Below are 26141 nucleotides of genomic sequence, written 5' to 3' on the forward strand. Positions count from 1 at the left end.
AACAATTTAAATCATCATAACGAAATGTTTGATGAAATCGAAAAAAAACTTTTTTTAATAAATATAAACTAAACTATAGGTAATTACGCATTGTGATAAATAATTAAGTGTTTTATTTTGTATTTTTAAAACCAGAATTAAGCATTTATAAATTATCATATTATGTAGATTTTTAATTGATAGAATTCGTGTGCTAGCCTAAACGTTATAGGATAAATAATACAGAATGTAAAATATACATTACGACTTTAGTCATAAATAATTTATTAAAATTGGAGTTCCAGAGTTAAGAACATATTATGGAAATATTTTGATTATGTCCCCGTAAAATAAATTAAAACCGTCGTTTAGCCTCTGATTTTTCGTTTTACCAATCGCCGTCAAGAATATAATTACTATGCTAAACGTGATACCGATGCTGACAGTTGTGCTTCCGCCAAAAGCCGCGTAGGTCGCACAAATCTCCTCTCCAACCCCCCCCCCCCCCACCAACACACTAACCACCACCACAGATAACTTAACATGTGATTCGTCGATCTCGTAACCAACACTTCGACTATTGTGTTCGCAGGACGCTAGCAGTCACAGCAATCTGGGAGCCATGCTGCACCTGAACGGCAAACATCGAGAGGCGTTATCCAGCTACCAAAACGCGCTGAGGATATCGCCGGACGACCAGACCACTCTGGACAATCTCAACAAGCTGAGAAATGTGTTGCGTCGCCGGTCCAGAGCTGCGTGATGACAGTCATAACATCGGCAGCCGTGATAATTTTACTTTAATAATAATTATAATACTATGTAATATGATGATAATGTTGACGAAGACGATGATGAGTGTGTAGTTTTGTATTAAGACGTAATTTTCTATATTTTTTTTCGTATATAAATATATATTTTAAAAATGTCTAAACCTGTACATAATATATTGTATACACTATATATATATGATATAGTACCTACAATATATAACTATATTATATATATATATTATGATTAATGTCTACTATGTATTAAATTTATTATATTATATTATTATAACAATTTTTACATAATATTACATAATATTATTCTATAATATTGTGAAGTGTATATAATATTACTATTATGTTAAATTGTACTTTATTTGTATTGTGTCTGCATAATAATATATATTTCTGTATAAGCATATTATGTAATACTTATGTACAAAGTGGCAAAAACGTATATGGTCTTCTTCAATATGACATTCAAATTTAGCGGATCACTCACGATATGACGTATACTTGAAACTGTCGATTTTCTAGGTCGACTAAACTGTGAGTTAAAAATATAGATTTATAATAGATATAAAATGCATTCGTTACCAATTTTTAATAGCTAATGGTCATAAAAAAAATCATGTACAACACTATTTTAGCATTTTTTAGCAGTGTTAGGTGAAGCTAAAATGAAAATAAATCATAAAACCCGACATTCGAGGTGATCGAGCTCAATAATCCTCGTACAAATTCAAATTAGAATTTATTAACACTAATACGAGTCATATTTATCGGGTACTACTACGATATAATTTAATATTATCTTACTAACGATTTAATTTATCCTCATCCAATATAGCTTCTAAAAAACGCTCCTAGAAAAATCGGCAGTTTTCAATAAAAGAAAAACGCTCCATCAAATACGAATACTATACCTGCACTTGCAGCACTTGCAGGAGACCGTGTCTTTTTTCAACTTTGTAAGTAAGTATAACATTAACATATTGTACAAAATCGATAGAAATAATATATAATATTTATTTTTGTTTCTATAACTATAACAATATTATAATATTCTATAGTCGGGAGTGACGAACTAAACGTGTCGAACGACGTAGGCTTATGGTAATTTTTTCTGAGGATCATCCACCGGAAAATCGAAGGGAAACGTAAAGAGTGTAGGGGATCTGATATTGTTTAAACGCTACCGTGGTTTTTCCAAGTATACCGTCATCACAGTACACGACGTTTTTTTCTAATATTTTAAGACATTCTTCCTGTTTCGTCTCGAACAGTGTAAACACTGTTGTCTTTGTTTTTTTTTTATATATATATAAAAGTACCGCGTTCCGGAAACAATGGTTGCCTAACTACTACAAATATATCCAAAATATTTATTTACGTCTCTTCTTAGCCTATTATTTAAAAGAAAAAAAAATGAAATAAAAACGCGTATTTTTGACGTTGTCACCCAGTCATTCGAACTCGACTTGATATTTTTCTAATGAGTATTTTTGTTTCGTACGCGCACGCAAGTGTCATGCTTGAATTTTTTTTTTTATCATTACCATTGCTATTATTTTTTTTCATTTCATGGCTTTATCATAACTGTCGTGCTAAGAGGGGATATTCATGATATTTTTATCATTATTTTTGGTCCAGTATGAGATGGGGAATGTACCTATTTCTTGACATTACGTTTCGTTTTGTTTTTAAATGTGTACATAATATATTATTATGAACGTAATATAAATTACTATAGTATTGTATTTGTATGTGCACTATGTCAAATGATTAATGTTTTTAAGATAGACCTTAACCGACCGACCGACCTACCGTTTTTTTTTCCACGGCCGTCTCGATTTATTTTTTTAATCCATTTTTCGTAACAAAAATGATTTATAGTGTGTATTAATAACAAAATTTATTTACTACGACCGTTGTGGTGATATCGTCGCTTGACCGTCTGCCGGAAAACACGTTTTTCGCGATTTTCGAAATACAAAAAAAAAAAAAGTCACCGTCTTTGCTTTCTAGCCAAGAATATTCGCGATAATCGATACGAAGCCGCCTCGTTGTCCGCAAATCGCAACATCGATAATGCAGCGATGTAACCTACCTACGCCTAAATGTAATACATTTCGATATCGCGATGTCGATTAATTAAATTTTAGATTATAATATTATTATGGAGCTTCATAAACATCTAAACTCAAATTAAAATTACGTATTATAGTCATACGTAGGTGCGTATTGTAATATATGTAACGCGATTCGTTAAATACGTGATTTATAGGTAGAGTCGCACGATAACACAAACCTACAAATACTATATATATATACATGTATTTATGTTATTTATATAATATTTAAAAACAAATATTTGATATTTTGTACATTTCGTGTAAAGACAATAAAATTAAGACGTCTTATGATTTGTTTGGTGTTGTCGATATTTTTATTTTTTCCACTCCTCGTCCGTGTTTTCAGTTGTTGTTATTGTTGCTACTATAGTCCACGTCTTCGGGCAATCGCATCGTGTGATCGACGTTATCTCCGTTCGGCTGTTGATCGCCCGGAAACGGTGGCGGACAGCAGTACGGACTACCCCTGACACTGGTTTTCGAACAGTACGGCGCATCAGAGTTGGTTACGCAGTACACGCCGTTCACCCTGAAATACCAAACTTGTTAAGCATAGTATTATTGTTAAGGGAAAACATTTTTTCGAGATGTTTATTTTGATTTTAGAGTAAATCACTTTTAAAAGTGATCGAAGAGTAAAAAATAAGTTACTTATTATTTAGTCACTCGAATATAATTATAATTAAATTAGTAATTACTAAACTTTCAACAAGAAAAGTAACTTCATAATTTCGAGTTTCTATTTTTATCCGTACGTTTAATGTGTTTTATCTAGGTATAGCTCTAATTCGGTAATGTTTAAAATAAAATCGCACGAGATAATATCGTATAGTGAGGAAACATAATTACGTTACGCTGTTATACCAACTGTCTAGCCTGCAGTAAAGTATTTTGAGGCAAGACACACTTACTCGTCGGGTGTGTGTTGGCCCAGGACGACGTACGGCGTTTGGCCAAAAGAGTTAACGATCGAAAAGCTTGAACTTCCTTCACCCCCCTGCAAACATCTCCTGGTGCACGGCACCGCCTTACGGGCCGCGTCTGGGTCCAAACTCTCAGCCAAGTAGCACACGCTCCTCGTATGACCGCACAGTTCAGTGTCTGCAACACGTCATGCATAGGTATAAAATATCTTATTACTTATTACTTACTCTAATAAGTTATTAGATTGTAAAAAAACTCGACACTCGTTGCAGGGACTACAGTAATTAATTTTCTTCGGCGTCAATTTCCATTATAGTCTGCAATCTCACACTTTTCCCTTAAGATAAATGTTACCGGAAGTACCCAAAAACAGGGCTATAGTTAAATTAAATTTCTATATAGAATTATTAAACATGGGTCGAACTCAATCCGTTTGCAATCAAATAGTTGGTCCTTGGTCGCATTACTGAGAAGCAAAGTAAGTGAGGATCACTATTTTTAGTAAATAACCGACCCAAATCCCATGTTTGGAGGTCTAACATAAATTTACAAATTATCATACTTTCCACAATAGTATTTATAGAATACCTTATTATTATTTAATTGGTCTTGCATTACTGAATTGATTTCAATATAATTTTTATTTCGACGTGACCGATCGCGGTGATGTCATATATAGGTAGTAGCACAGCTATTCAGTTTAACACTGAGAATTCAATATAGCTATTGACTTAATTACGAGTGTGAGTTAACTACATGATCATACTTTCTCTACGTACTTACCGGAAGCGTTTGAACAAAATGGTTGTACGTGTCCTCCGTTCAGACAGAAATCCACGTGTCCCATGCGCTTCAGGTCACCGTACCTCGACGTAGCGTGTATGATCTGCACGACATCTGCGTCTCCAGAATCCAATCGGCTGGATGCCCGATTTCGGATTAATGGTTTCGCCGGATCTACGCCTATAACATGGTGGACGTAAGATTAAAACCGTAAACAGACATTTGATTATAAATTATGTACCAAAATCTAAAATAGTTAGATTAAATTAAGTTTTTTGGTGCAATTCGAATTATCGTAATAACAACTTTATAAGGCTCAGTTGCATAAATAACTACAATAGTACAACATAACCATGAAAATAAGGTGTAAAAATTACATTTTGAGCGTTTATTTTTAACCAAATGTTTTGAAAAATTCAAATCGATTGATTACTAGATTTTTATTGTTGGTAAATTATAAATTTATAAGTCCTACTATGAAGTTCTACACTGACGTTTTAGTCTTTGTACATCATTGTTAAAAGTGAATAGTTTAATCTGTTAGGTCAGGTAGATAAGGTTAATATGTAATAAGTATTTATATTTATTACGGGACGATATTATAATACATACGTACCTATATATAATTAGTCAAATATATTATGATTTCGAATTTCATATTTTCCGATAATAGTATTTTGTTTTTGGAACATTTCTTTTTTTTTTTGTACCTTTCCAGAGGTTATTTCACACTTTTGTCGTACTGATATATAAATAGGATATAGGTACCTATAATTCGGTGCATTCTAAATGGCAGGTAATTGGCCATAATTCCACATAGATGTGCGCCAAGACTGTGCCCCACGCACGTGAGTTGGTCCATGTCCAAGCCGGCGGCTCTTAGATGAGTCAACATAACAGCCATACACTTGGCCACGGGCTTGAGATTGTGAACGGCAGCCGTGTAACACGGGATCATCGATAGTTTGCTCCAGTCCACCATAAAAACGTTGTACTTTCCGTTGTTCAAGTACGCTGTAAATCAAAAAACATCGATTTAAAATACGTTTTCATATAATTTCTGCAAGTGGATTATTCAGTTTATGTCAGAGGAAAACTATTTACAAATTTCTTAGGGTTTTCAGATTATTCATAGTTTAAAATAGAATACTTTTCAAAACACAAAAATTCTACATTTTTAAAATATTCAATCATACATTTTTTTTTGTTTCATATCGTCTTTGTATTTTGAAATTTATCTAAATCTAACAAATACAATTTATATCGTACAAAGTAGAATGCACCAAAGCGTTAAATCAACTTAAATTTTAGGTAAAAATGTGTAAATGAGTTGGTTTTGATAGTAGTAATATTAGCCTTGTTGTGGATTCTTTTGTAGGTCACACACTTTATTAACTTAATGTACGAGTGCGTTGAAATATAAAATAGTATTTACATGATTTAAAGTTCATCTTTTCGATGCAATAATGATTCATACTGATTTCGCGATGCACTTATTCACGTGTGCGTCATAATTTATGTTTAGTTAGTATTTACAGTTGTGTTTGTTTTGTATTTATTAAGTACCAATGTATAGTGTTCAAACACGAACACTACAACAATCCGAACGGCAGCTATATACATAATGTTATATTATCACGTTTGGTATGAAGGTGGTCTTTTCCATTCCGGTCTTGTACCTACCTATGCATAATATAATTTCATCGAGTATGCATAAAACATTTTAAATCCGTTTATTTTATAATCTCACACGCAACATCGAATCGTTTAAACACGGTAAACGTTATAATGATGGAAATATATTAATTCACGTACTTGTTTTTCACATGAGCGCTCGTGTTTAAACCATAAATATTATCATATCATTGCAGTTAGTGCGTCTTACAGATTAGTTGTCCGCTTGCATACAGAATGCATCCATTTAACTCACCATAACATGTGCCTACACTTATTTAATTATAACCTCACAATTAACTAAATTCGTTTTGTAAAAAATCAGTTTTTATCATACTGTCTTCCAATAAAATGCTATTGGCTCAAACGCTCGTAAACAAAACTAGATTTTTTATGTATTCACATTTATTTATCATTGAATTCGAATTTAATACACACCATATCCGTTATACAGTATCTACTAAATGACCAAAAACGTACATTTAATTCCTACTGTACAGCAGAACAGTTACCTACATTCATCCTTCTCGTTATTACTTTTTATTCTGCAGAAATATTACTAAGATTTTTTTTATGGTACAAATAAGTATACGATAATGTAGTATACGTTTTGAGAAGCACTATAAAAATTATTGTTTTAATATTTTTAAGCAAACATGCCTAAACATTAATATATTTTGGATTATAAAGGCAAAAAACTTCTTTATCTGTTAGTGAAAGACTATCATAAAAAAATAAAAATAAGTTGCTATTATTATATCGTTCTTCAAAATCACATAAATCGTTTGATTACCGATTGAATCGATCACTCTGAGCTCAATAATATAATATTATTATCCAACGAAAGTTTAAAATATAATTCACACGTTATCTGCATACAAAAGTATACCAAAAGTATATTAAACAGATGTACGATAACCGAGCTGGTTTAAGCAGAAAACAACAGTTTACGGATGTTTACCTGTTAAGGTAAATATTATTTACGGATATATACATACCCAAAGTATAATATTATTTATTGTTTTCCACCGGTGTATGTGAGTTTTCTATTCACCATATTTATTATTATCTACGCGTGTTTTGTTTAAATACGGAAATAACAAAAAGAAAAAAAAATGTTCAGTGAAACCTGTCTTGTACATAAATAATAATATATGTAAATGAATAATTTGTGTACTAATCTAATGTTGGTATGAAATGGTAAACAGATAAAAATTATTATTAAGTAATAATAAAGTGTGAGATTTTTCACAAATTTTAGTTTATTTATCATAATAATAATCATATCTTAATGCTAAATTTAATTTTATAACTCGAAAAATTTACTTTTTTTGATAGTATAGGTCTATATTATTTAGTTTCTTTTTAGTTTCTTTTTGGTTTCGTTTAATAAAAAGTTTAAATCACACTATGACCGCAGTGCGGTATATAAAAGTTAAATAATATCCAGAGCAGGATAAGCGAATTAATTCATGGAGCTTAATTCCAGCACCTCGGAAATCGGTGAAATAAAACGTAATAAAGCAAACGAGCGTTCTATCGAAAGTCAACACGCTCGAGTAAAAATAATTACATCAAACGCGTTCACCTTGGTATCATTGAAGCTGTGCTTATGACTTCTCTCAACTCTAGAACGGTTCCTCTTCTAATATTAGTGGCTGTTAAACAGATTCCCGATGCAACTCAAAAGTCAAAACTCAAGAGGGATGAACAAATTGAATTATTTGTTTATAAACTATCTTAAATGAGGGTGACTCGTTTTCTAGAACTACCATTGAAGTTTAACGATGCATTTACTATACCTACGGGAAAATTCTCTTAACTCACTACACTAATTTTCTATTGATTTTCGGGGCAAAAAATAATAATATTTTAGATTCTAGGTTCTAACTAGGTTATATTGATTTTACAATAACGATTTTTCTTTATGTGTTAGTGAGCGTGTGTGTGTGTGTGTGTGTGTGTGTGTCTGAAAATAATTTTTTAGTATACAATGCTCTGATTATCAATTTTAGTTAAGGTTTCTGTTAATAAATTATCTAGTTTGTAATTTAGTAAGTCAAAAACAATTTGAATTTAAAAAATACGAAAACGTGTTAAAATGCTTATACTATTAATTATTATTATAATTGTTATTTGATCATTTTTATAATCTAAAAGTTAGAATCAATCTGCACTAAATTTTTTTTTTAATCATATACAACCGATATGTTGTATCATCAAACCTTTTAAAGAATTTGAAGTCAAGGCTTGTTGTAAAAATGGTAAAATTAAATATACATATATATATATCATCGATCATAAATAATGAGTATTTATAATAATAAAAGTTTTTTTGATTTTATAAACTAAATGTTTATAAATATTATTTATACTGTTATGTCCAAAAACAGTTCTAAAAATAAATATTATAACAATATGAATATTCGTTGTGATATTATACGGTCTAACCATTATTTCGATAGAAACGACGACGACGACGACAAAGGTGACTCGTTTGTACGACTATATAATATCTACTACCATAGGCTAAAGGGAATGACATGAATTATGTTTTTGACTTTGTCGGGTCTATTCTAGTCACATTTTTCAGCATCGCGTCTGTTATGGTTGTCATCGCCGTCGTCGTCGTCGTTTATTTATTCATCATTGCCGAGTGCACCTTGTAAAACGTGTACGTTTCGTACAAAGCTATACTTCGTTAATTTATTACGTTTTCTAATTGAGTTGAAAATCTGTATACATTTGATGTAAGGGTTTTAAGCTCGGTTAAAAATTAATGATCTACGCTCTGGTATCGACATGTAACTCGAAAAACCCTGCCAAATGGTGCGATTAATGTACAAACGAAGTTATCACTGTACTAACCGTCTCTAAGCACGGCACCGGGCAAGTAGTCTTGCGCCGTTCCTCCGTATCCGTGCACAATTAACACCGTGTGCAGTGAACGATCCCATCCGCTCGAGTGTAGCCACGCGGGTGATGTGAATTCAATTTGTTGCTTCTGCATTTTCGAATACCCGTCTCCTCTTCCTCCGCCGGTGTTACTGAAATATGACATTATATTAATACCGCCTCGTTATGAAGTGTTTAAAAAATATGCGACATATAACATTATAACATTATCGTTAAAATTATTACGTATAGACGACTAAAAATCTTATATTTTTTATATTCCCATGACAAATTAATAAATTAAAATTTTATTTTTCGACTGAAATCTATAAAAAAAAAATCTGTTTTAAATTTTAATGGTAGTATACAAAAATTATTCATGGTTCACCACACACAGTTGTATACATAAATTCCTCACAGATTTCCCAAAATGGAACTGTCCAATAATGCACACGTAAGCTTTTAGATACTCACACCAATTTTATTATTAATCATATTTAAACAAAATCATAATCAATGTAATTAATTCAATAGAATTTATGAAGTATTGACCGGTCAAAAATCTGTAGTTATAAATGACAAGTAAATTATGATATCCATATAGTAGCTGGTAATAATTTAAAAAAAAAGTCTAACAAATTTCCGATAGACATTGTCTAAAAACTATGTTCACATCGGAAAACAATTTGGTTTGCCGTTCTATTTGTGTAATATTTATTTAGTTATTTTTAAATTAAAAAAAAAAAAAAAATTATATTAAAATCAAGTTTTGATTGACCAAGTTAGAAACAGATAATTTTTTGATTTTTATAATAAAAATACTACTAAAATTATCACAACGGTTATAAAATCGATCTTTGATCACGTGCAATTATAATGTATTTACTTACATTATTGTACGTATTTATCGAGATCAGGGTAACTACTTTTCAGACAACTTCTTTTTATTTTTTTCTGTAACACGGCTCATTGTATAGGCAAAATAGGTACATTGTGGTGTGGAAATAATAAAAATATATTATTCTTAGTGTCAATCACATATTATTATTAAAATTAATGTTATAAGTATAGGGTTTTAAATCTGAAACATTTTTACATTTTATTTCACTATACGGTTTATGGAAACGGTCTAAAAGTTTGTTGATAACTTTATTTTTTATTTTTTGATTAATTTTAGTCTATACGAATTAATTTTAAACTTCTCTGTTGAAGTTTAACGGTCTCGTTCTCGGTATTTTGGTTTGATTCGAATCTGTTTTATAGACAAACAACGGTAACTTTCGATCGCGTACGCTAAATATTTCATGCCTACGCCACGATGAAATATTATCGGTGTTTCTCGGAAACACGCCGCGATATATTATAACACTACGTAACAAATATGTCTCCTCACAACTTTTTGTTCTGTGTCGACGATTTTTAAAAACCGTCTTTGAATACAACGCATAATATTATACTCGTCGTCGTGAATTCGTATATCGGTGTACTCACCGCGACCCGTTGACGGTACTTAAGTAACACGCGTGTTTATGATTTGACCTTTCTAAAAGCGTGGATGACGACGACACAGTCTACACGCGCTAACACATAGGAACTCGAACACGGAGACTATGCACACACGCACACAGTCGTCGTTAACAAAGGAAACCCGGAGAAAACGGTTTTCAGGAAATTCGGTCCTTATATATTATAATATAATATATTATAAGGCTACAACTTACTCTCCTGTTCTATTCTGTTTATCGTCACGTCGTTTAAACTCTCGATGATACTCGAATGGGCGTGACTGCCTTTTGCCGCCGTTTCGTCTCTGTCTCTCTCTCAAACACACATATAAACACACCACTCACTATCTCTGTACGTGTAACTCTTCTTTCGTCGATTCGGCTCTCGTCTCTCTTTAACAGCCTCTGCCACCGCGTTTGACGATCCACACCGCAGTGTTGTTTGGTCAAAACTTTGAAACGAGTCGTATTTGCATACCGCCTACACTGGCTACGCCCTTCCGCCACCCAAAGATCCTCTACGCTAGTCCACTACTCGGCTAAGCTTCAGCGCTCTCCCAGAACGAAAATATACTGACGTTCTATACACCCGTCACGCATCCTCAGCGGCTGCAATTAACATTGTTTCGCCGTTTCGGTAGAAATGTTTGTTTTTGTTTTTTTTTTTTTTTTACCACTATGATTACCTGTGCATAAAAGAACATGAAAAAATCGTTGTGTAACATGCTGTGATATTTATCGATGCGTCAATATAAAAATATTATAAGAATGAGTTGAAACTACGCTGTATTTTATAATACCGTTATTATTATAATAATAACATAATATTGTAGTATTTCATTTTGATTTAATATATTTTTATTTAAGTTTGTATTTTTCCCACTACAATTTCGAAAATAGTATTAAAAAAGTAGGTCAGCGCATTTCGGTGGTGGATGTTTGTCCATCGTCCCTTCGGTCCTCGGACAGGATAGTGTAATTTTACTGTAGGTATTCGATTTGAATGCAATATGATTGCATTCGATAAAAAACAATTCTGAGCGGACGAGGGGATCTTTTTTATTTAATTTTATTCGTTTCTATAGTGATAAACAAAGCCGTAATTATTTTACACCACATAATCGTGAAGTTATACGTTTTTTCTCCTTTTACCGTTTTTATTTCGAGTATCATTTCGAAAATCGAAAAATGACCTTTTTAGAGTACCAGCTCAAGAACATTACCTTTCAGAAAATATGCTATACTTGTACTTTTGAGCAAGTTTAGAGGGAGAAAAAGTGTTTAAAGAATAAAAAATAAATAAACATCATTGTAAAACCAATACATTCCTAGCTCCGCTCAGAATCTAAAAAATCAGAACAAATATTTTAATATTTTTATTTTCACTCTTTGTATTTTAATATTATCGTGCTCAATCGATCGACCAATATTTAATATTTATTCGTAACTCAATAGTGTGCATATCCGAAGATATTGAAAATATATTACTATCGGAAATGTTTTTAAAAAAGAATGCGTCACTTTAGGCAGGCTTATTGGATATCAGTTTATTGTCGTATCTAAATCCTATAATATAATTTGCTTAGAAATAGTTCAGTTTTCCGTAAGAAAAATTGGAAAAACTTTGCAGAGTACACATTTTTCTCATACATTTCCTATGCAAATTGTATATTGGGTTTAACGGTGAAGTTTTTACATTCCAATCAAAATCAATGACGTATAATACTGAGTTATTTCTACATGATTTTTGTTCTCTCAAAATCTCAAAATTACTAATTCATATAACGAAAATATTATCTAATTGCAGTTGTTCAAAAAAGTTTTTTTTATATATATGTATTTAAATTTAATTATTTTAAATATTAAACTAATTATAACCATAAACTAAGTTTAAATACATGACTCGATCAATGTCCATGTCACAAGTAATGGATATTAGTATATTAGCAATGCATTTCTTTTTAAACAATAATTATTATGGTGTTAATTAAATGGCATATCCTAAATTTCTAAATTACCCGAAAAAAAAACAATGTTTTTTAAGGACATTTTCACGCGTGCAGAGACACGCTATTTAATTTAGTATAAGTAAACTTTAATTGCCGGATCTGAAAAATCTCAGTTATGTGTATAGAACAATAATAATAATATGTGTACTATAATAATTATTATTAATAAATGAAAGTTCTCACGGAATTTTTGTATCGTATACAACTAATAGTAGTTATTATTTTACAATAACAGAAAGGTTTACCTTTAGGTTTCCGGTTTTGTCGATTTTTAATTGGCAACATTCTTTCTCTTTTTCACAATATTTTATATGCTTGCAATTATACTTATATTATGTTCAATGAAAGTACAACGATTTCTACTTTTGACAACAAAATAAAACGTAATTAATAAGTGATATTTTTTTGTTTACTATAATATATACTCAAAATATGTCAACATAATGTAAGATCAAACATACAAAATAAAGTTACTCGACATCGTTAGAGTTGTGAATCATTAATGTAATTTGAATATTGTGCAAATACAATCGAGGTCGGAACAATATTTGAGATTTGATGTGTATAATAGAAGGTATCGTTTTGTTTGAAATGTTGATTTTTCGTTTACTAAAATGGACAAAGAATTCTCATTCTGAATTAACAAATATAATATTAACATATTATAGCATAACCTAGAATGTGGTTTTATTTTTGTTTACTTTTTCTCTACTTTTTCATCAAGAATAACACTGAGATACTTACTGGATCATCTTTAAAACAAATATATTGTTATTAAATAACAAAAGAATAATAATAACTCACGAATAGTGACCAATAGTAAGTGACAGTTCAAACATTTTAAGGATTTTACAAAACATGTAGAACAAAACACTAAGAGTAAAACTATCGTATGTACGGAGCATGTTTCTACGCAAATGAAATAGCGGTAACAAGAAGTACTTTACTGATAAATGTATGCCTGTCGTTTAAGTTTATTAATAACGTTTGCATAAACATATATCATACTGCGTCAATAACAAATTTAATACCCAAAGAAATTTCAAATATTGTCAGTTAAGTTAACAAAATCCTCTGCCTTTGTTTAGATATTCTACGTCCGGCGGAAATAACAATAAAATTCGCCAACAAAACCAAACTAATACAATGATATAAAACAATAACTAAAACTTGATAATGGAGTTATATATTGTTTTAAACTGCGCTATTTGAAAAATTACTTTGGTCCGATTGAATTATTTAACTATTAAATAAGAAAGAAAAATATTTCTTTTGAATACATTTTATTTATTGACACTTTTTAATATACGAGTATGATTTCAGTATTTATTCTCGTTCGTCCGAAAAGTATTGCCTGACAGCATTCTTAGTAATTATTATATTTTCAATATTGTTAATATCAAATAAATCATTAACAAAATTATTTTAATACTTTTTATCGATTGATTTTGACCACATATACATTATTAATATTAATTTCTGTAGTTTACAAATGAATAAATCAATATTTCGTGTGTTATTATGATTCAAACATTTTTCAATCACTCCAAATAACATGGTTAAATATTGATAATTTTAAATTTATTATTATTAGTAAGACAGCCATCAATATTTTAACAGACACACTATAAAATAGACTTAGGTTACCAGAAGATTAATACAAATTAATATAATTATTACGATAAATAGTTGCCAAACATTTTTAATCCTATATTTTTCACTCTCGAATATTTGTAAGTCCTTAACCGAATAGATTACAGTATTGAATCGTCAACATAATATGTATATGTAGGGTTAACAGTGCATACGAAATACAAACGATTCCGAGTGGTTGGTTTTCAATTCGATGTCAATAGTAGTAGTTTGGCTGCATTAAAGCGTATTCACTACGAGCACAACTTTAATTTTAAGCTTAACAATATAGTTGATAAAACGTACATTTTAATATTTTATCCATTTAAGGTATTTTATCTAATTATAACTATTGGTTAGTGCTATGTAATATATTAAAATCTATTATAATCTGACATAAAGTAGATTATTAAGGGATTACTATTATGGCGAGTGAATAAACTAATAATATCGCCTGCAAGTTCATCTCATCATCTGCCTCTCGTTAGTTTTATACATAAATATTTCATTATGCTTTACTGATTCTATTCATAATTCATATTTCATCAATTTTTTTTCTTTTAAGAAATGTTTTAATTATTTACACGTAAATAATTGACTACTTGTATCAGTAATTTTTACTCCATTATTTATATACTTTTAATATACCTATTTTTACTTCCATTTGTTTTGTTAACACGAATATTACCATTCTCTGTGTACTGACTAAAATAATGTTTCCCATTAAATGTCTGCGAATGTTAAAATATTCATTGTAATAGCGTTGTACATCAGAAACATAAAGTGCTTGTTGCAATATAGTTAAAAAGAATTATTATGAAACGATATACAACATCGAATTAAAAAATGTGAATAGTGCTAATAACGCGAAATGCATAATGTACTCTGTAGAACACACGAGTAATACCCTGAAACATTGTTGGAGCTTCGCCAGTTTCCTAGAGAATATATGCTTTTTCGGCATCTTATAGTTATTCGTTACGGCTACCCGGGCAGTCAGATTTTCAGGAAAATCTATCCTTCTCGTTTGACCGAAATGAATCTTATGGAATCCCGTATTCTCCCGAAATAGATAACGATTTCGATCGTCATCAAAACTAGGACGGTTATTATTTATTATAATATTATAAAATTTTCTATCAAGTGTTATAGTAATCGTCCGTTTATCGATATCAGGTATTCGTGAGCTAGTGTACGTGTGTTGTGCGTTATAATAGGCATTATTCGATTTCCGAATACGAAAACTGTCTCAATGCCAAAATCGAAAAATACTACGCCTACGCTCTTATACACAATAATTAGGTTACACGCGCTACCACTGCTCTGCACTTAAAACACGGACTGCGAACGTCTAGGAAATTTAAACAACACGCAAATCGCAATAAAACGACTTCGTTGGCTTCATTCCAGGACACTGCATTGGATGATCGCTGTACCTACATTGTTATTCCTTTGGTGTACTTTTGTTGTCAGGTTGTTTTTATTTATACATTTATACAGCACTACCGGCTGTTTTAGTACCGAATAATTATTTCAATCAAATTTACCGGTCGACCGATTAGAAACTATCTACAGGAAAATTTTTACAGCGGCGACAAAACTGTTTACTCAGTTCCGCGAAATTCTTAGTCTATCTGTCGGAGGCCGTATATTATGCTCAGATCCAAAATTAGCGTACAAACCGTCTAATTCAAGGGGAAAAAATTCACATACCATATAAAAACGGATTTTAGATAAATTCGTACTGGATTTATGTAGTTTTTATTTTCTGAAATTTATGCTAGCAGTCCACATAAGGTGAGAAACAATTATCGGTGCTGCAGACCCAGACTGTATATTATTAGCAAAAACAAAAATTACGTGTTTGCATATGGACGCACTAAGGCGCAAACAGTAAAATCATGTGCCTTTGCTGCTTATCGATGATAACATAGATTTATTTTTTTAAGAAATATTTACCATTGTTTTTTACATCACAAATTGTGACTCATTTTTCTACGCATAATTTGTCCAGGGTATTTTTTTATTCATAATTGTATGTTAAAATTAAAATAATAAAGTAAGTATGTATGTTAATTATTTTGTAAGCTTTTTTATCTCAAAATTGAATAAATTAGTGGGTGTATGTGTGTGTGTGTGTGTGTCGTGAGTCGTGTTATTAGATTATCAATCTAAATGTATAAAAGTATATAGAAGTTCATCAAAAGATGATTAAAAAAAAATCAATAATAACTTTAATAAATTTAATTTATTCCAATTTATTACTTCAATTAAAAATATTAATGAACTTATTAAACTTTGGAAGACCGTAATTATTAAACTAGTGAACTAAAATTTATAATTGAACCATCAACGTTTTCAAAAAATAAAGCTTCATCAGATTCCATCACAAATATAATTGTGATAATTTAAAAAATGTTGGAAAAACTGAGTATTTTAAAATTTTGAAATTGTAATTAAAATAAAAATTAATAAAAATAAGGGAACACTTCTATTTTCAAAAAACGTCCTACCTATAGGTAGGTTTTCATTTTTCAAAACTGTGTGCGCAAACGAGTTGCCGTAAATTTAAAAAATATATTAATATGTGCGCAAACGAGTCTCCAACTAAAAAACCACACGTACGAGTACAACAATAGGTATAAGATACAACACGTATATATTGTATATTGCCACGTCCAAATGGAAATTCCAAAAAACCTACACAAAGCATTATTGAGCCCGGTGACCCGGAAATAACAACATCAGCCAAAAATAAAAATAAACGAATACTTAATTTTATATTACCGCACATAATATATTACGAACAAAATACCGATTAATTATTATTGTAGTAACCCCAATTATGTAACTCGAATAATAAGCCACGATATCTTTTTATTGTCGTGGCTTTGAAAATAACGATAGTAAATAAACTGTTGATTGTCGGTTAATAATATACGGATACGGTCGTAGCCAAAACTCGTTTTGCCAATAACATAATATTATACTCTAACAATAATTCTAATAATTACGAACGGATGTTTTAGTATTATTTCCTTCAGCTATTACCACGCCGCGGCCGCCACGATCGTAATATTATTATTATTATTATTATTATTATTATTATTATTTATGATTATATAAAATTATAAAGTATAAACACACGCTATTATGGTATTGTCAAAAAAAAATTCATTCGTATACACTATACACTATAGACTATTATAGTGGCGCAGTATATTGTTAATGCCATTATGTTATTACATGTACAATTTCACTTTCGCATACCTGAGCGTGTAGTAATGAAAAAGTATATCTTCTCCGGGACACGTGTTGTCTGAATCTCGCTTGTACACGCAGTCGCGACCGGTGACATTATTCTGTCTAACGCCCATGTTTAGAGCGTTCTGAATCAGTCCTCTGCCTCTGCCGTGCAGCGAGCCTGAGAATTTTTTAAACAAAAAAACTTTAAAACAATACACTTTATCGAAATAGTTTGTGCGAGCACAAACGTTATACGCTATAGATGAACCAACTTAATATTTTTAATTTTGATTTATAAACATAAAATATAATCAACACAAAAAAAAAAAAACAATTCAATTTTTTATAATTTATAAAATTAAATTTATAATAATATTCAATACACGCATTTAAATATTGTAAAATAATGTATAGGACACAGAACCTCAGAACGGATCTTTTGTATGACGGAATATCTTAACCAGGATATCTTTATTTCAAAACAATCCTTGTTTTAAAACATATTCGTTTATTATATATGTTATCAAAACATCATCAAAGGTAAGTATATCCATAAGTGGATGATAATTATTTAGAAAACAATCAATTAAAAAACCGCGAGTGATAACCTTTTTATACATCGATGTTATTCAAGGAAACTTTGAATAAATAAACGAACCCGGCGAATCCGGATAAATAATACAACTCTGAGTTGGTCTTGAACAAAATCCAGATAATCCGGATATTTTCAGATTTCATTACTGCTTTCGAATCTTGGTACAGACGAGATTTGTTTTATTCGTGGGCACGGACGTGAATGAAAAATAAATATTATATAATATAGGTAATATTTACCAACATAATAATATTGTGATTATGAATAACACAATATCATATAAAAGACGAGTTTGCACAACGTCCAGACGGTATAAATAACGATTGTTTAAAAAGAAAATCAAATAATTTCCTCTATAATATTATATATTACGTCGAAACGTCTGCTACAAGTAGGTACACTACAGTATACAAGTACCTAACCTAACCTGCGTACGATTATTAAATCATATGTTGTACTACAATATTATGGCGAAACGACTAATAAAACACGTATTATAGGTATACGTATTGTCATTAGCCGAACAAAGGTACATAAAATGCTTGCGCATGGAAACAATTTGCGATATTTAGTGGACTGGAAAACACAGTAATAACGGCTGTTGCAGACTTCGGTCCCAGCGTAGAAACCGCACGTCGCATACCATGGTATATAATGTTATATTATTATTATTGCTGTGTTCTAGGTAAAAGCGAAGCCATTAGACCGAGTCATCATTTCAAACCGTTGTCGTAAAAAAAAAAAAAAAGAAAAAACGCTAAAACGAAAACCGTGATCCGACTGTGCATGAAGGCACCCTAATATAACCACCTCATATAATACACCATCAGTAAACATCTATTATATTCAAATGTATGATTTTTATGTCAAATTAACAGACCTTCACGATACACAATCAAATATTATGATATTATTATATTATTTTGTAGACGCGACGATAGTGATCGATGTGTGATTGATAATATGTCCACCGAGTTTGCGATCACAATACGTGTATTGAGATCCGAATTTATATGTAAATATATATATTTTTTTTTTATAGTTTCCTTAAATCGAATAAAAATCCATACGTATTCTAATGTTTAGATTCTATCATAGAATGTTGCATGTATCGTAAACATTTGATAAAATAGTTAAATATAATAAGAAGTTTTTTTCAAAATACAAGGCCACGCGTTCCATGACAACCACTGAAGTTTTCAATTTATACATTTAAAAACCCGCGTTTTCATAGGTAGAACTTTTTAAAATTTAAAATAATTTTTATATTACAAAATTGTATGTTGACGGAAATTATACTAAATTACGTACAATTTTTCAAATAGTTACATGACAATTAAGTTTTTTTTATTTTTTTAAAAATAACCAATATTATATTATATATTTTTAATGATTATGTTATTATTACTATAAAATACTATATTACTATGTCTATTTAATGACATCGTTATTTTTTTTAAATGCATAAAACAAATGTTTATTTATCACTTAGTCATAAGTTGGCAGTTTTTATGTTTTATTTTTAAAAATATGTGAATAATATACAAATTGCAAAAGAATCCGAACTTTTTTATTTTTTTGTTTATTGCCCTTTCGCCAAATAAATGAATTTTTAACGATTTCCAGTTCGTCTAGTCTTTCGCGAAGTTAGGTTAGATGGCTATACGCTATTTATATTCTATAATATTCGATTATTTTAAGCTTTATTTCGTCGACGAAATATCGAACGCAATATAGGTACATCGTACATGTACAACACCGCAGTGTACATGGTATTATTGCGGAAAATATAAAATATTATTGACTTTAGGCGCCCCTTAAAGTTTCCTCGCCACAAATATGATTTTAGTTTTGTGTATCTTTTCGAAAGATCTTATATCTTTTCTTTTGTGAACGACGGCGCTTCGAAAACTTGAGCTTATATAGTTGCCCTCGCGTTTAATACCGTTATATTATATCGTGGAAAAAAGTAATAATAATAATAAACAAATAATAAATATAAGCACGCCGGCGTTGGCATTGTCCGTATGTTTTGTATATTTTCAATTCGATATAATCTATTGCGAGAAATTTAATAGGAATTAAAATCTCTCAACGGAACACATATGCGTAATAATATCTCATTATTTCGGTACTATATATTATTATACTTGTCTATTATCAGTTTCATCATTTATGTTTTCTTAAACTATTCTATTCCTACTATCAAATCGATATGTCTATAATCTATACGTATAAGAAATTATTGCTATTTTCCGTCAATTAATTGAAATCGATTACCAGTCTCATAATATCAATATCGTCAGTGATTTGAACACAGATAGTTTTAAGGGAAGACGTTAATATTTTTAAGTTATTCAATATTATTACTCGAATATGTATCGTATTTTTTTTTTAAATTTAAATATAAGCGATAATTTATACATAAGTATATATTCTAGTATTATATACCATATCGATAGTTTTTAATTTAACGCTATTTTTCTCAATTAATATTAACAATATTGGAACTTTTTTTAATCTAAGGTCATTAAAAAACGTCAGTAATGAAAAAAAAATGTTACGTTTTATTATTATGAGTTTAAAATATGTTGAATTCCAGCATTATTTTACTAATTAAGTATTCCTAAGCAGAATACACTTATGACTATTTCAATACATATAAATAAAACTTTAACCAATCGTTGTATTATTACGTTATAACTGTTATAAGTATTATAAAATATTAAATTTATACGTCTTATATGCTTGTTGTAATATATTAAAATAAATAAGCTTAGAATTATAAAATATCTATATTCAAAATAATAATTAGTATTTATTTCCTCTATATACTATTAATCATTATTATTTTAACAAGCAAATTGGTTTATTGTAAACCTTTCTATTTTTCCTCTTTTAACAGCACAAATAAATAAATAAAAATAAAAAAAAACCTACGATAGATTTAAATCCAACTCGAAAAATGGCTAGCAATAAATGTATATGACCATGTACAAAATGTACAAAATGTCGTAGGGCGTTGACAAAATGTCAGAAAGTCAAAATGTTTAATACGACTGAAATATAAACTAACAACAATATATTATACGACAATAAAGTACTATTGAAAATTTTTTAGATTTTTTTTATTGAATTCTTTACTTGTATAACATATTATACAATTTATATTTATGCACACAACGTTAGTACATCACATGCGTTTTATAGTAATGACTTAATGACATTTGAAAAACTTTTCTCGTTCAAAGCACTTTCGCCAAACTAAATAAAGTCGCAGTTTACGATAGAACGAATTAATATATTATTTCCTTTGAGTGTTAAGTTATACAATAAAGTTAAAATTCTGTAAACGAGACAATGAGTTAAATGAAAGCAATGACCTCGCTTCCTAGTGGGATGTATATAGTACACCGTTTTATCTCAAAACGCATATCACATACTTAAGCGATTTCATTTTTTCAACGTCAATGGCTCTTTTGAAAAATTGTTCAATTTGTCTGTTTGTAGCTTTATAGAAATGGATAAAATGTAATGTATTCATTTCATCTGACATAATCTATCATGTATTTTATTGCACTTATTATGAAATTAGCTTTCTCCTATTTTAATTCAAGTAGGTTACCCGTATGTGTGCAAAATAATGTTTCCGACTGTCTGGTAATATATTTTTTTAATGCAAGTAGGTTAATACAACGAATATATTTTTTAATGATACATACTTAAGTTGATCAATAAATTGTGTATATTCATAAGTACTTTCATAATAATATTATGTTCGCCACTTAAAATGAGTCAATTCATTAACCGATTTTAACTAACCTAACCTATACTGAGTGTTTTGTTTGATTATTTTCTTATAATGATAATATATTTTAAACAGTATTCGAGAGAAATAAAATATCAAGTACACACTTAAACTTTAAATTTAAAATCCAAACTCTCCAAAAAAAATTGCTTAGGATTTGCCTAAAAGACCCTTGGTTTATGAGGAATCACCAAACACACAAAGACACTGGAGTATCCCTAATAAATATCTGGATTAAAACTCAACTTAAAAACTTTCACGACAAGCTAAAAGAATTGGACAGAGCTCGTCATTACCAACTAGGAAGAAAAGCCCAAAATAAGCGACTGCGACCTTGACTACCCCAAGACATCTTTCCAACGTACACTGAAAAGCTCTCAACGGAAGATGAAAATAATCAACACTAATAATATCAAACATTCAACTATATCTAAATTGTTATATCACTTAATCATTAATATAATTGTAAAGATTAAATTGTAATTGAAATTTTTGTACTTGTAATAGCACCTAACGTGCTGGAACATTTTAACAACAATAAACGAAAAAAATAAACTTGAAATTGTTTTTTTTTTATATACATATTAGTTGAGTAACAACAGTTGAAACGAAATTTTATAAATATTACTCATTTTCATTATAGGTAGACTAATAATGTAATTAAATAAATAGCTGTTAATTGAATATATAATAAACTATAATAACAACAATTATTATCGTACTACCTTAACGGTAAAAAAAATTAAACGAATAAGTAGTGAAAACCCTCTAATCGTTATGTATCATTATTTTAAGTATGTGTAATCCTCTTGACTTTATCGTTACCATATATTATTATATAATACCTATACATAATAATTTCAAAATATTAAATCATCCAAAAACGATTGGAACGAAAAAGTGAATAGTATAATTGAAAAAAAATAATTATAGTCTTACAATAAAAGAAATTTAAAAATAAAGTTGCTCATAGACCAATTATCTACCTCTAAAATGTAACCCAGTTTGGCATTGCATTTTTTATTTCTGTAGGTATTACTAGTTTTGTATTATAGTCTTGTATATGAATTTATTATTAATTTTTTTATACGATACTGAGAATTGTTAAGGATTTTTCACAGTAATTAGCTATAAAGACTAGCCACTAGGCAGTTTAAGTTTCAACTTATGAAAACTATAAGTAGATTTAAATATGATCAACATTTTTACGATAATAACTTCCGGAAAAATGGTAAGTTATAAGCATTATAGTTAGAAATCGCATACCTTAAAAACTAATATGATATTATTAATTATTATATGGCTCATCGGAAAAACGTTTGTAATATTTATTAAATTTAACTTGTTAGTTATTACTGAAAAAAAAAACGACCTATTTGATGATAAACACAATAAATGTTGATATATTTGCGTCAAATAAACTTGTATAAGGAGTAATATCCTAACATAATTATTTATTTACCTGTATCATATTATTTTATAGGAGATATTTTTGTATATTATAATATATATTAATAATTATTATAATTTCTAGTCTATTATCGATTCTAATTTTACCGGTCTACTACGGTACGTGTTTTACTCGAACTTATTATTGAAGTCATTTGAATAGGTACCATTTTACTAATGTAAATACTATAAAAAAAAACATGAAAAAAGAATAATAATAATATTCCGCAAGACATTATTATTAATTACATACAAATTCTGTTACACGCAAATCCTTAACACAGCTGTTATGAACATGAAAAACCAAAAAGTCAGCGGTGAAAAATATATATTTTTACGACCATCCGTCGACTTTAGTACGATCAGTTTTCAAACGTATGAATAAATAATGATTTACGTTTATTTTTTTCACGTCATTATTTTTAAATTTTGATAATTACTGAATTAAAAAAAAAAAAAAGCCTAAAAGATAGAAAAGTCCGTTGGCAAAGTAGAAAAGTTTTAAAACGATAAATATCTAATGCATTGACTATCGAAAGACGCTGTGCATATTGTGTAAATGTTTGCTACAATGAAATTTTAAAAATAAATCATAACAGTTCACAAACTAAATATCAATCGTGTGCGATATAAATCACAAGCCATAACTCATTTCAATTGTATATATTTTTTTCGCACAACAATACGTTATGTTAGGTCATACACAAAATGCACCATTCCCAATCTTTTTAATATTTTATGTCAATAATCATAAATTAATCACGATTATAATATATAAGATATTTTAATTTAAAAATTGCTATTATTTTGACAAGCATTGTTCTTAGACTTTTATTTTTTAATAATTTAACTAAAACGAATAAATGAAAATAATGAAATATACAATTAAATATATGTATAATGTATATATTAACAACGAATTTCAACAGTATATTATCTGCTATCAACTGCGCACTTAAAATATTTTTGTAAAGACAAGCTATATATACTCCACAAAATTTTAGTCTGCAATAAACGTGACAAAAGTAACAGATCGCAGTGAGAGAATTTCGCCGAAAGTTACTATATAATAATATTATGTTAAATATCGAAAAGACTATTTTCAGATATTGATTATCATAATAAATACAGTAAAAATTCTATTAAATGGCACGGCCATATTTCAGTAAAATCAGTAAAATACCCATAGTACGTGTCCACTGTAGGTATACCTACTTCAAAAGAATCATTCGACAAAGAAATATTTTTTTTAATTAAACATTTTCAAAAAAATATGTTTGGAAACGTTATGACTATGACATCTTAAACTGTTCACAGTGAAAATCTTTTTTAAATAATAAAACGAATTATTATTTTAGTCATATCTTATTCCTATATTCATATAGGAATATATTATCAAAGACGTAAATACTTTTAAGTTAAACTGTCATCACTACGAATTGGTTTATTTTTTGGGTTGCTATAAAAATCTACAATTTAGCCTAATTTAAATTTGAAAATTTTAAGCTATTTTAGTTTTTGCTAGTTTTTTTAACGTTTTTAATCAAATAAATTAAAAAAAAAAAATGTTTGCTTGATAAATTATGTATTTATAAATTTATAATTTCAAAAATTATAGTTGTTTAATAATTAACTTTTAAATTTCAAAAAGTGAAAAAAATAATTTAATATTTGGGCGATAATAAATTGTGTGCGGCGTACAGAACACCATATTATAAACGTATACTTAACATTATTATAATATAATAATAATTGTAACACGAGCATAGGAATATCGTTATTTATATTGATAGGTACTAACCGGATGTAATGGACGCATATAACACACAGAAGAGGCCAATTTTGTAGACCACAACCACGCCGGACTTGCTACTGCGTATCATGACGTTGATATTCTACTATATTGTTTTATATTGTATTTCGTCGAAAAGTCACTTGCGGTAGCCTTCTGATCGGAATTTAATAACGTTTTCGAAGAAAAAAAATAAACCGCGAGCGGTGCTCTTCTTCGGCGACTCGCACACACCTATATGGCGACTACTGGTGTATACTTCGAGGTATTATCGTATAAATTACGCCAACGAGAGAATTATTATGATACCGTAGACGAGCGTACGTCAAATAACGATTATAATATATTACAGAGTTATCGTTAGAGCAGTGAGAGTATAGTATTGAATACGCGAGTGACAGCTGCGGCGGAGGAACCGTACTATATTACGCTTCGCGTTCCACATGCGTGTGGTGGAGGGGAAGAAAACTAGTATTTGAATAAACCATTATTATGATGGTCCACTGCAGAAATTAATTAATGGAATTCGTAAAAGCTACTTATGGTCACCCGCGGTAATTTGCATTTTATACTCCACCGAACCACGAAGATGCAGTTGCATTATTGACAACCTATTCGGTTGACCGTCCGCGCACTACTGATCGATCGATAAATGTTTATACTTTATAATCGCAATATCGATTTTGTTATGATATTTTTATCGCATTTATAGAGATTCAATTTATAAACAATAAATACCCAATGGTCGGTTTTTTTTTTTTTTAACGAGTTTAACAATTTAATAAAATAATTATTGCCGTTAAATATGTATACACATTAACTAAAAATTAAATTTGGTATTTTTTTTTTTTTTTTTTTTTATATACATAACTGAAAATGTCACGACTAACTAATGGTTCAAAATGCATTTACCAAATTCCTAAAGGAATATTATTTAGATATTAA

General features: G+C 29.5%; 2 protein-coding genes across 2 annotated transcripts in view; one reads left to right on the forward strand and one right to left on the reverse strand.

Annotated features, from left to right (window-relative positions):
* LOC114128341 (protein O-mannosyl-transferase TMTC2-like) overlaps positions 1 to 3175 on the forward strand; it is a 256521-nt gene extending 253346 nt beyond the window's left edge. The window contains exon 12 of the mRNA XM_050205030.1: positions 572 to 3175. Coding sequence (XP_050060987.1) covers positions 572 to 742 — 171 coding nt within the window. The 3' untranslated portion in view covers positions 743 to 3175. The remainder of the gene's footprint in view (positions 1 to 571) is intronic.
* LOC114128345 (phospholipase A1-like) lies at positions 3068 to 25837 on the reverse strand. The gene is made up of 7 exons (XM_050205031.1): positions 25206 to 25837; positions 17577 to 17730; positions 9134 to 9312; positions 5360 to 5605; positions 4592 to 4771; positions 3796 to 3985; positions 3068 to 3413 (listed from the first exon to the last, which is right to left on the reverse strand). The coding sequence occupies exons 1-7, from the start codon at positions 25285 to 25287 to the stop codon at positions 3227 to 3229; spliced, it is 1218 nt and encodes a 405-aa protein (XP_050060988.1). The 5' UTR covers positions 25288 to 25837; the 3' UTR covers positions 3068 to 3226.
* Between the last annotated feature and the right edge of the window lie 304 nt (positions 25838 to 26141).

Source organism: Aphis gossypii, chromosome 3 (assembly GCF_020184175.1).
Source record: "Aphis gossypii isolate Hap1 chromosome 3, ASM2018417v2, whole genome shotgun sequence".
NCBI classification, from domain to species: domain Eukaryota; kingdom Metazoa; phylum Arthropoda; class Insecta; order Hemiptera; family Aphididae; genus Aphis; species Aphis gossypii.

What these genes read in the sequence shown, in the direction of transcription:
- LOC114128345 (XM_050205031.1), bottom strand. Translation starts at nt 25,287, where the DNA reads ATGATACGCAGTAGCAAGTCCGGCGTGGTTGTGGTCTACAAAATTGGC. An exon ending in ATATGCGTCCATTACATCCG is followed by an intron (nt 17,731 to 25,205) that starts GTTAGTACCTAT and finishes AAAAATTCTCAG; the next exon opens with GCTCGCTGCACGGCAGAGGC. An exon ending in GGCCAACACACACCCGACGA is followed by an intron (nt 3,414 to 3,795) that starts GTAAGTGTGTCT and finishes TTGGTATTTCAG; the next exon opens with GGTGAACGGCGTGTACTGCG.